This window comes from Arctopsyche grandis, chromosome 10 (genome assembly GCF_051622035.1).
Source record: "Arctopsyche grandis isolate Sample6627 chromosome 10, ASM5162203v2, whole genome shotgun sequence".
In the NCBI taxonomy this organism is placed as follows: Eukaryota; Metazoa; Arthropoda; class Insecta; order Trichoptera; family Hydropsychidae; genus Arctopsyche; species Arctopsyche grandis.
Window position 1 is genome coordinate 6,739,999 of NC_135364.1, and position 15,000 is coordinate 6,754,998.

The 15,000-nt window shown below is 31.8% G+C and overlaps 1 protein-coding gene across 1 annotated transcript in view; it reads right to left on the reverse strand.

Moving 5' to 3' along the window:
• Nucleotides 1-15,000, reverse strand: part of LOC143917635 (metabotropic glutamate receptor 4-like) — a 195,678-nt gene that overhangs the window by 85,369 nt on the left and 95,309 nt on the right. The window contains exons 5-7 of the mRNA XM_077439214.1: nucleotides 11,696-11,870; nucleotides 11,517-11,623; nucleotides 1,590-1,739 (exon numbers count right to left, since the gene is read on the reverse strand). Of these exons, the coding sequence (XP_077295340.1) occupies nucleotides 1,590-1,739; nucleotides 11,517-11,623; nucleotides 11,696-11,870 (432 nt within the window). The remainder of the gene's footprint in view (nucleotides 1-1,589; nucleotides 1,740-11,516; nucleotides 11,624-11,695; nucleotides 11,871-15,000) is intronic.

Below are 15,000 nucleotides of genomic sequence, written 5' to 3' on the forward strand. Positions count from 1 at the left end.
CGAGCGAGAGTTTACAATAGAATCTGGATAAGATTAGAAGTTGGTCATGGAAACACACTTTGGGCTAGTTTGAAATTTTAGATTCGCATTATGAACGGTATCTGCAAATGGATATCATTCATGATGTGGAAACATTTAAATATACAGTATGTTTAATTCATTAATATACATACATATTAAAAAATATTATTTTAATTACACTGAACAAAAAATCATGTTTTTAACACACCGGAGCGGAAACTTATCAATTTTTACTAAGTTTAAAACATTTAATTCGAAAATGAAGATATTTTTTGATGATTTGCTTTCGCTTAAGATATACATATGTATGAGCGTTTAAAAATATGTGGAATTTTTCACTGATTTTTGGCTTTTGCGGTTCTTAATTTAAAATCTAGAATTTTTATTTCAAAATTAACTATTAGAACCATCAAACAGATGTTTTTTCTATAGATTGTGATTTTTATTGTAATTAATTATCTAGCAAATTTTGAATGTCAAAAATTTTTTTTTTCGTAATACTATGAGCTAATTTTGCTAATTTTTCACTTTGTCACGTTTATAAGGGTTGATTTTTATTCTTAATATTTTTTATTTAATCTGAATGTATTTATCATTGCTCGTAAGTGAGAGTGGGCGAGCTTGAATGAGTGAGATGGAGTGATGCGCTCTCCATTCTTCAACTCGGTCTTGCATCATCGATTTGTCTGCATTTTCAAACTTAATTTAAAATTATTTACCACTGAAATTAGTACGTTTTGATTGAAAAAAAAATTACATATAAAACCAATCCTTAGAAACGTGATAAAGTAAAAATAACGAAATTAGCTCATAATATAATATTACGGAAAAAATGTATAAACAAATCATAATTTTGACTTTCAAAATTTTGCTAGATCGTAAAAATCGCAATCAATAGAAAAAGCATCTGTCTTTTGATTCAAATATTTACTTTTGGCACAACAATACTAGATTTTGAATTAAAGTCTTTAAAAGCCAAAAATCTATAAAAGTTGCCCATTTTTTAATCGAAAATTTAATAGATCAATTTAAGTATGGATTGATAAGTTTCCGCTCTGGATTTTTTTAGTGTTATCAGTAAGGAAAAAAATATATCACCAAGCTAATGAGTTTGAAACAAGCGTAGTCAAATTCGTACAAGAACTTTTTAGCCTTCTTAAATCGATTAGCAGTCAAATTGTTTTTATAAAACTTCGATTTGAACTTTAAAAAGATATATTTAAGCTAAGTGATATTACCCAATTTACAAAGACATTTCATTTTTATGTTTTTATAATACTTTCAGTCAAATTTCCTTTATTAGGGATATTATCTTGAACGTCTGGTAAATTATTACCATTTTCTTAAAGAGAGAACTTGCCATTACCTACACTTTCGCATTTTTTTTTTGCATTATTTTGGCTCGTCCATTTTCTCTCAGGAACAATTGCTTTCATTCAGAGAATCGATACCGCACTTAAACGTAATTTTGAAACAAAATTCCTTTCCGAACCTTACCAAAATTTAAATCATACCAAATTATAAACTTTTTGAAGAGCTATGTTTTATGTAATATAATCAATACTAACCACTCATATTCAACTTTAATTCTCCCTCGATATATTCGCCAACTTTGACCCAACGATGTTTTCCCGGTTCTACTTGTTTGAAGTGGATTATATTGTATCGAGCTGGTCCATCTCCGTTATCGTCGAAATGAAAATGATCACCACTCAGACCTGTAAATAAAACAAATCAATAATTATACCGTTCAATCTAAAGATAATAGATTTTATTCGGAGACTTAAAAGCCCTGTGTAAGGTTCAAAGGTGACTCGCTCGATCAATTGAATATTTTTCAACGGTCTTACAGCGCTAATTTCGCACTCATTTTTCACGATTGCTGTACGAAAAAAATTCATGAAAAGGCAGAAGGCTTTTAAAGTAATTGAACTGAAAAAAAAGAACGGAAAGAAAAGAACCGAGTTTCTTTATGTATGTAGACATGGGTTATTTTCACTTGAGATTATTGAAAAAAATTCTCAAAGGATCGTTCTATCAATATGTTGTTTGTAAATTCAATTTTTTCAGGAGTCATTTACCGGATATCGATACATCAAAAGTTCTAATTGGCTTTAAGTAGAGAGTATTTTCTAATTAAATAACATTATGAAAACTGCCAAGTTTACATTGAAACATACATGAGTATGAAAGGTTTATGATTTTGTATATAGATAATAAATCTAAAGGAAATCTTTTAATATTTTTTGATTTTATGGAAAGTATACTTTCGCATTTTCCGAGGTTTTCCACTGTTTTACAAAGCCCTCGGGTATAATGTGTCAGTTTTTAAACGCACGTTGCATACAAGAAGGGAAAATATTCAGTTCTTTTACTACATACATACATATATCCTCAATGCCTCACGTTATTATTATTCATGTCTTACTTACTGATAATGATCGAAAAGTTTTGTTAGTTTCGCACGATTTTATTTTTATTATTCGTAGGTGAAGATTTATTTTGTGCGAGTAGAAATTTATTTCCTCCGTGAAACATAAGAGGGCAAGATGAAAATTTAGCTGACCTCCATATCTCGTCTCAAGTGTTTCACGTTTTTATCTTGACGACTTCTTCTTATGGCCCCGTCGTAAAAAAAGAGGAATTGTGATAGATGCACTCAAAAAAAAGAAAGGATTTTCTTCTCAGTGAAAATGTGACAGATTACGCCAGATGTTCGTCATTTTACAAAGTGAATTATTTCACTTTGAGACACTTTTCATCGCTATCTTTAACCCGGGTATTAATACGATATAATAATTCATAGCTTAATATGGCACATATGTATGTAAATATATATTCCAAAACAAAAACAACATTATTACTTAAATTTTTTAAGCGATTCCTTTTTTTTATTTTGACTTGAATCAGTAACAGGCCAATATATTTCCAATATAATACTCATTACTTGTGTACGAACGCGGTCCTTTGCCGTTTTATTTCAGGATTGAATATCCCTGTAGTGAAACACTAGCATTTTATCCTTTGCGCCCGGCTTTATGTTCCGGTTTTTATGGTCTCCAGCTGATTCCTTTTTTATGTCGGAAAAAGGGTCATTATGGGTATTAAACAAATATGTCCCACCGAAAGCACACAATTCGTCCTGAACGTGATTGTTTCGCAAAGGACTCTTTTTATGCATCAGGAGAGGGAGGTTTCTTTAATGCATGACTTATCCTTTCTAAAGGTTGCTGAGATTCCAAAAGCACACGAATCCCAAAAGGAAGCAATTAAAAACGAACAAAATATTTCCTTTTTCAGAGTATTCATCAAAAATACGACCATCCATACTTCAAATTTTAGCTGTATATATAGGTACATACATATGTACATATATGTATGTAAGCGCACATAAATATTATCCGTTTTGGTAAACTTTAGCCGGTCGGAAGTTTCCTCTGCACGTAGTATAATATTATTGCAAACTGTAAGCGTATATGTACATATATGTAAATATATAGTGATGATTAAATTTACATTTGAGTTTTGTTTAAATGCCTTAGTATGCTATATGGTGAAATCCGATCTTTTATTTTTGAAAAAAATACAAACATAATTTCTAAAAATATTATTATTTTTTGGTTAAAAGTACGTATTTTCATTTGGGATTTTTTTCCACTGTTAATACTATTTTATATTGAGTATTTTCTATTGAAACATGTTTATTGGGATAGTGTTCTGGCCACACTATTTATTGTTTTCGTTTAAAAGGGTTAATTGGAAGTGTGCTGAATTTTAAATCGGTAAAATTGCGAGCTAAAAGGTCGTACTAGTATTTACTCGTATTTACACGAATCTGAATTGAATTAATAGGGATAATATATAATAAATTATCTTTATATGAGAATTAAATAAAATTCTACTTCCACAACAGTGTTATTCAAAGTCAAATTTCTAAGAAAGCATATTTACATATAAGCCAGCAGTATTGCTCGGTGGTTGCGGTTATCTTTAGTACCGAGAGGTTACTGGATTTGATCCCATGCTAATCTTTAGTACTGCTGGGCAGACTTGGAAATTTGTGGCTTCAAGTCGATCGTTTCTTATCAGAGTTTGCCAATTTATCTGATTTCATTGTTGAAACGGTTCCTCCATCAAATTGAGAAAAACAATCCTACCCGCTATATCATAAATATTTTATTTTCAGTTATGTACATTATTTAAAAATTTATGTACAAGTCTAAATCCATAGTTGTCTCTATGGATAAATTCATTAATTAATTAATTGTTAATTTTGTGATCTTTAGCCTCTCGAAATACAGCGATTTATGTTTTAAAAATGCTGCAATTGTTGTAATTAATTGTCTAGGAATTCGCATTGGCCTCTCTGTTAGTTAATACAAAAGCAAATTCAAATATTTTATGCAAAATGACAGTATTATTCAATTACTGTAAAAATACATACAACGTCACGGTGAAATACTTTTTTTTTATAAAAATTTCCAGAATGAATAATTATAATTTTTAGACTGAATTTTATTAAAATATAAAAATGCTTTCATCGAAACGGTTCCGCATATTTTTATAGAAAAAATATTGTTATTTCAGCGCAACTCAAATAAATTTTTGAATACATACTATGTACTTGTAATACAATGTTCGGAAAAAAATGATTACAGAATTAATATAATATAAAATTTCAAATACGATCATTGCTCATTTAAAAAAAAATATATATCTGTTCCTTAAAATTTATCTATAAATCAAATTACATACATTGAACGGTTCTGTTTGAAAACTTTCCTGAAAACCTTCAATAATTATGACTTTTGCCTTATCTCAAATTAATACACTGCTTATAAGCATATTATCAGATTTTTATCCATTATCTAGTTATTCATGTACACATATTAAAGAGAGCTTACTTATTATTTTCATATTCATATTGTCAGTGGAATTATGATTTTCCTAACTGAGGAAGTGAGTCTGGATCAAATAGAATTACAAATTCATTCATCAATGTTCAATTAGCAATTGATTTGCTGATAAATTTCAAATTTCAAATGAAAATTAAGCCTTTTTGTGATATTGAATTACAAAATTTATAATAATTTAAAGTTGACAGCTATTAAATTAAATCATGCCCCTAAACTTTATCTAGCTAGAAACAATACATAGCATAATTTTTTAAAATTGTTTCAAGGATATATTATATGCCAATCAAAAATTGTTTTGATTAATTATCAAAAAGTAATTTCAGTTTTTTTCAAATTAATTTTTGCATGGTTTCTTTAATAGTGACTCAGATATTGAACGACATATCAATGAGTACTTAATAAATATTATATATTAAATATGTAGTTTGGGGTAAATCCTAAATGTAAAAGCGTGATTCGGTTCATCGTTATCAGAAACCGGATTTTTCTGCCTACGAGATATCAATTAATCATTGAACTCAACTTTCAAAAAATTATAATTTCACCAATTTCCACTACAGGAGTAACTTTTACCCAGTGAATGAGTAATCGGATATGAATCCACTGAAACGGCAGTGCAATTATATTTTCACTGTAACATTTCATATTTAACAAATGATCAGTGTATATGTATGTACGTCAGGATATTGAAGGAAATGACGGTACATTGGATGGAATCTGCATTAATGAAAGGAGCACAAGGACAGGGTCTCGTCTCCGTAGGAATCCCATTGTCATGGCTTCCCACCGAGTCGATTGTTTGCGCCTCGGACCATCTCGTGAGAGACAGAGACAGGAACGATAATGCCGAAAGGGCTTAAGTGACGACAGGAAGCTCTGCCATCTTCCTTCCTGTTTGTCCGAAGGGTTAAATGAAATTTCACCCCGGCCAAATCAGATCCAGATCTCTGTCACGAGCCGGAGACGTATTCAGCTCAAACTGGTACTCGCCAGCTTACGAAACGACCCCGAGCTTATGTATACCATTATCATTATACGTTCGTGAGGATTTGTCGCGAAAATATCAAGAATTTAAATGAAATAAACGATGGCTCATTCTGTTTAGGATCTTAAAGTTGGCCGTCGGCTTGGGATAAATCTTGAACGGAATCGAAAGTTAAACAGCTCAGAATTACGGAGGGAGTATGACATCTGCGTAATTAGTTTGAATTTATAGTGGACTGAAATTGGTTGGATGTAGTAAAGTAGGTGGATTGACAGCTGTTGAGGAACTTACTTAGCTTACACAAGTGCAGCTTAAGCCAGATAGTTATTCCGTTTCCTCGTCGATTGCACTCGAGTCTCATGAAATTGCAGCATACAAACTGTTCAAAGTTAATCTAATATACAACTAATTAGAGTTGAGAGAAGTTTATTATAACTATGATATATAATATGTATGTTTCATTTTAGAATCATTTTCGGTATATTAACGTCGAATCACGTCTTCTATTCATAAAGATGCAAGAGATGAAAAGCAAAGTCATAAAAATTGATATATTTATGTACGTCAGTCCAAATGCATTTTATTAATATTATACAATAAATGTGGGTTTGGTGCATCCGCTCTAAAATCGCCAGATTAACAGAACGGCAGCTTTAAACGAAATTCTCGTTTTCTCGAATGATAGATTGCACATCAGATGACGAGTAACCTTTCGATGTGCACAGATGCAATTATTAAAATTGAGTTGAAACTTTCTGGCGAGTTTAATAAGGCAAGATTCTGAACTTATCGAATCTTGCCTTATTAAACTCGCCTGAAAGATCCAACTAAATTTTAATAATTACCATTTTAATAATTGCATCTGTGCACATCGAAAGGTTACCCGTCATCTGATGTGCAATCTATCATTTGAGAAGATGAAAATTGCATATAAAGCAGCCGTCCGTTAATCTGTCGTTCAATTTGTCTGGCGATTTTAGAGCGGATGCACCGCATCCAATAAATGTATGAAATTAATTTGAATAAATTTCCGTAAATGACTGTACATAAATGTTGTAAATTCACGTATAAAATGTACAAAATCGTCGTATCAACGATGAAATGAGTGAATCTTTGTAAAACAGCATTAGGACATAAAGTGTTGGTATCATTTTTGACTCTGTAATTCAGTTGTCATTTACATATAAGAAGTATTGATAAAGCATTTGTAAGAAATTGTAACTGATTCCTTTACTAAACTAGTAATTCTTCACTAAATTTAATCCATTAAATCCGAATATGTTAATGATTTTTGTTAACTTCCTCTCGTTTATGAGATATAAGCGTTTAAAAAATATGCATTTTTTACAGATTTTTGGCTTTCGCAGTCTTTAGCTCAAAATCTAGTATTGCTGTGACAAAAGTGAGCATTGGAATCAATAGTCTAATGTTTTTCTATTGATTGTAATTTTTTATTGCTTCAGAATAACAAATTATATGGCGAATTTTAAAAGTAAAAAGTACACATTTTTTATACATTACTTTTTTTAAGCTATGATGAATCTATTTGGCAAGTTTTATATTTTACTAAATTAAAAAGGATTGATTTTCAATCTCAATATTTTTATTTTATTTTATCTGAACGTACTAATTCCAGACAGATTATATAAATGGTAAAAACATGCTACCTAAATTTTGAAAGGCTCTGATTGCTCTATAATATATATCAATCCATATTAATAAAACTTAGCAACAAAAAATTACTATTCAAATTAATATGTTCAATCCTTATGAACTTGGTAAAACGAAAAACTGGCCAAATAAATATTTGATGACTATAAAAATTCACTAGATAATTAATTATAAGTAGTTAAAAGCAATAAAAAATCACAATCGAAAGAAAAAATATATGACCATTGATTACAATACAATACTCATATTCGAATACAGTGGATCAATTTAAGGAAAAATTGATCAGTTCCAGTTTGTAAACTCAAAAAGGTGATATTGTGTTTCTTAGAATTTTAAACGAGTCTTTAAGAATTGTTATGTTGATTAATCAAAATAAGAATTTAACAGTTATTCGGGCTTTCGGGTATATAATGATTACAAACTACGTATAAACAATCATCAATGAAAGTTAGTATAATACATATACATATGAATGTATATGCTATATTATATACGCCAGATTATCAAGATTCAATAAAAAAAATCAAATATCTACATTAACTTTCACGAAATTCGCACATTGATTTATCCGATCGGAAATATTACTTATGTATGCGAAATTCGTATGTTCGTTTTTTTAATATGACATAAGAAAAAAGCAGGGAGTTCTGTTGAATGTTTAATATACATATATAGTATAATTTGAGCGTGACTCGAGGAATGAGAATTAAATTTTCACAGCACAGGAAATTAAATCTGCGTGAAGTGCGACGCAAATTTATGCGACTCGAACGAGTAGAATTTGATTCTGGTCAGTTAGTAGTGGCGACGTGAGAATTCGTCCGGTTCTAGTGGGTTTTCCCTGGTCGGTTTTCCAGAAGCAAAGAGCGGGTCCGAAGAACCGACACTTGAAAACGGGTCAAACCCGTCGTCATCAACTTGGCAAATTATTTGAGCGATTGTTTCCGACTGGCAAATATTTGTATAGGTTTTTGCATATGCTCGCACGTCACGCCTTCCGTTTCCGAGAACAAAGTAAACAGAACATCAGTTTGGCGAATATGTCAACCGGGGGTGTGGGATGTTCGTTGTCAAGTCACTTGTGTGATTGATGATGTACTTACACAACGCCTGTCAATTATCTACCTTTCCTTGTCTTCGGTCTCCAAATAATATACGGAATAATATAAAGAATGAACTGCTTCTGACTTTGTCGTCTTCCTTTAGGCATTTATATGCAAGTCCTCTTTCCATTTTTACTTTATTTATGTACATATGTACGTAGTAACAATAGATGGAGTTTTGTGAGCATGCGAAAATTCGAACTCGAGATTTTGACTGATTTGAACTTAGAATCGATCACTGATCACGTTTTAATGATCTAGAAAAAATGTGTGTGCCTGTGGGTCTGTGTGTCTGTGTGTCAGTGTATTTTGGGGATTTTTGACCACCGTTGGTCCTATCAAACTAAAACATAGTTTCGGTTACTGAAATTCTTATCGATTTTTAAGTTGACCGGAAATGGTACGTACCCTTATAAGTGTCCACTTTTTTAAAGTTTTTGAATTCAATTATCTCCCAAGCCGCTAACTTAATCGGACTGAATTTTTTTTATATATAATAAAGATTATACATTTTATAACCCTATATTTTTTGAATATTTTTACCTGAACCGGAAGTAGTACTTTTACTCTAGAGAATCAAGGTTTTTTTATGTTTCTCTTAGAAACCTTTTGGTTTATTGAACTGAAATTTCACATCTAGAAGTTTAAATTAATACCAAATTATGTATAAAATTTGGTAAAAATCCGTCAACCGGAAGTGGCAGTTTACTCTTATTCGAATTTTCTTCCACTATTTTTTTCGACCCCTCAAACATGTGTGCCGTTTCCATACATTTGCGCTCAATTTGTATCAATTTGTTTCGAAAATGCTGTTATATATAGCCATTAATATTTCATAATGCTGCCGGTATGTGTAAATGTGTCTGTACGGTTCAATATCTAATTTTGTTTTGTGACTTTCTTATATTCCCCAAATACATGGGTTGGTCACTTCCGAATTTTTTAATATGGTTGTCAAGTGAGATTGAAGCTTAATAATAAAGCAAAATGAACTATGTACAATGTATGTATTAATGTACATATGTTACAGTTGATGTGTATCTTCCAGTTGTAATATATTTCGTCTAGTTGCAATATATGCCAATTAACCTTGTACCAACTACCATTATAGTTGAAGTGTACAGATTGTCAGTTGTAATATATTATATTTTGACCAATTGAATATGCATATTCCGTTTAACCCACGCAAGTTGATTTAAATAACGAATTACATTCCAACTGGCCAAAATATATTATAACTGAAAATACAGTTCAACTATGGGTAGGTACAAGGTTAGATGCAGTAGTTAGGCTTTCGTAAAAAGGTTATTTGACTAGTAAATTCAGTTGGAAAGTCACTTTTATGTATTGAACACATTTTTATAGTTATCGTAATACAGTACGCATTACCGTTATTCGTAATACCTGGCAAATATTAACACATTATTGAATTCTACGGCATTCTTAAAAGCATCAGCGCTGTCAAAACTCAACTGTTTTATTACAACTGGCGCACATTGTTGAAAGTGTGGTTGCGCTTGTAGAGATATAATTTACTAGTTGAATCGAATTCGAATATGAATGGCCTTAAACGTTAGTTCGAATATATTACACTTGAAAATACATGACTGTAACTGACATATACATACATACATAATATGTATGTACATATGTATTGGCTGTTGATTCTTATCTGAATTCTTTAAGAATATTCTGAAAAAAAGTAACCATCATTTTTCGATCAATTTTTGACACCGTTAATACTGCCTAATCAAATAATATTTCCTAAACAGAAAATTAAAATATTGAAGATGATTCCTGATATTGTTTGAATTCCGCACTTAAACTATCGGATTTAGTTAAGATTTATTTAATAATAATGAACGTACATTGATATATGTATGTATTAGAATTATATCTATATCATAAAGTAACAGCATCGATGTTTGTAAAAAAAATTCCTAAACACGTTACCAATTTTAAGAAATTTGAGGAGGCCAAAATGACCTGTTTTGACGTAAAACATGACAGTTTGCGCTAAAATAGGTCTTTTTGGCCCCCTTATATTTCATGAAGTTTGTGATTTTTTTATTCAAATTAATGTTATATACAAAAGGTGGCCTAACGTACATGTGCTCAGTTTATTTAAAAGGTAAAATTCTGCTATAATTTAATGATAATAGTAATCCAAATCTAAAATTTAAAACAAATCAATTGTGAGGTGTTTTATTTCACTGGCAGAATGTTTAATATATCTTAAATGTAATAAATCAATGTTCTTACACAAGCTCAAGTTTCTAGTCAAATTTGATGAATTTTTCGGTGAATAATCAAATAAACTGAGTAATGAACGATTTAGAAAGTTAACGCCAAGCTTTTGATATTTATTAATCAAATCTTAAATGAAGTATTTTAAAATTAATTCAATTCAATAATATTAGATAGTCTGCTACGTATACAATGACGTTGTTCAAAGAAAACTTTCGTAAATCAAGAGCATTGCGAAAACCGTAAATTTCATTATTGTTTCATATACATATTATAGTTGTAAGTATAAAAGGTTGCAATCATTTTAGTTTCACTAACGAATGGCATATGTATACAAAATAAACCACATTGTAAAGAAAATTAAAGTATAACGTGTGCTTCTTAGGAAAATGCAAGTAAGCTTTCTGAAAGCAATCTATGAAAGAGCAACTTTTATCATACCGACGAGCATCGCGAAAATTCATCGTTTTTTATATAAAGCAAAACTCAATGAGAAACTGAAAGATTATTTATACAAAAGAGTACTTTGCAATCTACGTGGAATTCTGCGGTTTCAAAGCAAATCGAATTTACCTTCGAATGCGACTTTCCTCAGGTAGCGTAATAGGTCTGGTCCCTTTGTTGGTCTCATTGCATCACAAAGTCCCGGTCGACCGCGGCAAAGTTCTCGGTGCATATCCCTGCAATCGACATAATTATTGCATTCAACTGCGATGTAAATTCAACATATATAGTCGGTAAATTGCACATACCTGATGGCGTAAGCGAACGCCATTACAGCATCCGACACGAACTGCAGTTGGTCTTCGAAATCCGTATTCTGTCTGGTCAACTTTTCCTTGCCGGTACACGGGACTGTGTACTTCTGATTGTAGGGAGTTCTGGAACTGTTCGTGTATCGACAATGAAAGTGGTCTTCCCAGAATTCTGGAACAAAAATTGGCACACGTTACATACATATACATATATACAGTGTTTTGACTATTTAAAGGTACGTTTTGGTCTGCTGTCATCACATCCATTTGGCGGACAATTCTGATGAAATTTTACTCATAAAATTCCTCTAAAATTTATTGACAACTACCTCTTGTATTTCACTAAAATATCAAAGCTATCGGAAGAATGGAATAGCTCGTTAGACAATCAACGTGTGTTGATGCGTACGCAGCTAATTCGCAAATAACGTTTAATACCTGATTGGGTTTTGTAGCATAATTGGATGTGGATCCAGTTGCGTTGATTCATCATTGCTTTCAAACTCAATTTTGTAATGGATGAAGCTTGTTCATAATCGAAACGTCGAATACAAATGTACACTTCATGAGATTATAATATTATCTTAAAGTATTCATACCGCAAGTGAATGAAACTGACAGCTTAAATTATATACCTTCACTATAGACGTGTGAGTGTTACTTTAAAGAACAAATATAGATAAAAATGCTACATACAAAAACAATCTAGCTAGGATCATATTAAGCACATTATATCATGTTTGATTTATTTTTATTTTTATCACAATGATAATTATAGTTTTATAAAAATAAACGAAAAATTATTTACAATTAATCGTCGTCTAAAACGAGTAAAAAGCAAGAAGGGAAAAAATGTTTTCTAGCATTTTTTAGTTCATACTTGTGCTTATTTTGCAAGAATATTTGCCTGTATTATGAAATTATACAATAGTGTTACGTAGGGGTGGGTTGAGGATACAAATGAAAGGCCAAAGTCGCTTCATAGCATTTATTGGTGATTAAAGAGATACACGCGCAGCTAGTGCTCCGTCCAGAATGCCTTGATATCGCCTAAGTACCTGCTTATAAAGGGAAGGTCGCTCACTTCATCTTCAACGTCTGTTTACTTCCCTATAGTTTAGGCACGTACCCGGATATGCATTCCCACTGTCCAAGGCACTCAGTCCCACGCTGACGCGCTGTCAGTTGTGAGAAGGGACCGGGTGCCGTTACTAAGCCAATTCGGTGGTCTCCGTTGTTTAGCCTACTTGCACTTAGCCTGGAGATAATCCTCGAAACCAATTATAACGGTCGCACAGTGTCAGGTATGCGCCATCTCTCACTCGTCTGGATTCTGGGAAATAGCGGGGATGCCACTCGGCCTAATCCGATTGAACTTAACAGGCGGCGTATGTTACAATAGTTAAATAAAATATACATAGCATCATCATCATCGACAGTCTCTCACCATCCACTGCTGGATGTAGGCCTCTCCAACACGCTTCCACTAGTATTTGGGTTTGCGCATTTTCCTAATTTCGTCTACCTATTTTCCCCGTGATCTTCCTTTTGCCCTTTTGCATTCTCTCGGGTAGCATTCTAGCACTTATTTTATCCACCTTTCGTCCATTCTTCTATCCACGTAGCCTGAGCATTGCCATTTCAAACTCTTTACTCTTTCCACTATGTCCACTACCCTTGTAATACTTCACCCACGTACATATTCTGCTTCCTGTCTTTCCTCGTTATGCCTATCATACAACGTTCCATACTTCTTTGAGTGCATTTGTGTAGCATCTTGGTGTTCAATGTCCAAGTTTCACATCCATACGTCATCATTGTCAAAATGCATTGATCGAAGATCGTTTTCTTCGGACAGAGGGGCATTTTTGATTTAAAAACAAACATTCATTCGTCCAAATGCACTCCATCCTAATTTCATACGTCTCTTTATTTATTCTTGTTTACTACCGGATATGTCTATTATTTACCGAAATATAAATAATTATTCACTACTTCCTATTTCTACTATTTTAAATATACACATAGTGATTGAAAAATATATTTTTCTTTTATCACATATTCGTAAATGCATCTTTAAATCTTCGACGAAAAACACATTACTGGGTATAATATGAGTGAGTTTGTTTCAAAAATTTTCAATGTTTTATATTACACTCATATTTCGTTCAATATGAAAAATCCTGCATGCGCATAAAGATACGATGGTATAAAATACCTTTACGACACGAGTTTTGCATTAGAAGAGACGCATATTCTGAAATGAATTTTGAAAGAGATGCATTCTCTCTATTTCCCCAACGTTTCGCGGATAATAAAGGAAAATCTATAAAGCTTATTATCTGATAGCAATCTCCATTGTCTTCGCTATATTCCAATAGCTATGTATATCCCTCTGCAAACAAAAACACCGAACATGAGACGGAATGTGAAGATTTTTCATCACTTCCACCTACATATACTTTCATCTGAAAATTTAACGGGTTCAATAAAAGCCCTCGCTCCGTGATAATACTCACCTGGGACGCTTTTCTGGTTGCATATTGGGGGTCTCATTGCGTTTCAGCTGATCGGAAAATGTACGAAGATATAAAAGCCAACGTCGAGGTATTAAAATGCTTTCACGCAACAAAGTCGCTTGATTACGTCCTTTTAGTTAGAACAATAGGAGTGAAATCCACCAGTTAGAGCCTTTGCAGATAAAGCTCCGAAGACTGTGTGCTGCTCGCTTTAAAAAGAAACTTTCAGCGAGATGAATTATCGTTTCGAACCCGTCGAGAATTTCAAGTTGAAACCGTCGTCTAGTGGGAGGAAAAAAGCACGTTTATTTTTCTAAATGAAAGCAGAGGCAAAAATAAAACAACCCCATACTATAAGCAATGATTGCGACAGTGAGATACATAGTTTGAAAATTATTTTTTGACGTTTTTATTAATTCGCAAACAAAAAAGAGATATTCTGGACACTCTTGGTAAAAGTTTAAATTAAATTTTAAATTAAGAAGGTTTTATTTTAGTTTTGAGAGCACTATTTATTTTAATAAGGTTTTACGGCTAAAAATAAAAATTGTTGGAATTTTTTTTAAAATGGAATTTACTTTTATTATATACGTATGTACATTTAAACCAATGAACTCAAGACTATAACAATTTTTTAATATATATATACATACATATGTACATATATTCACTTATAAAATATTTCAGCAGATATGTCCAACGTCGTCTAAGTCAAAATTTCAATTTATATTGATAAGTTTAATTAATTAACGATAAAATATTTTCCGACGAGTATACTTACAA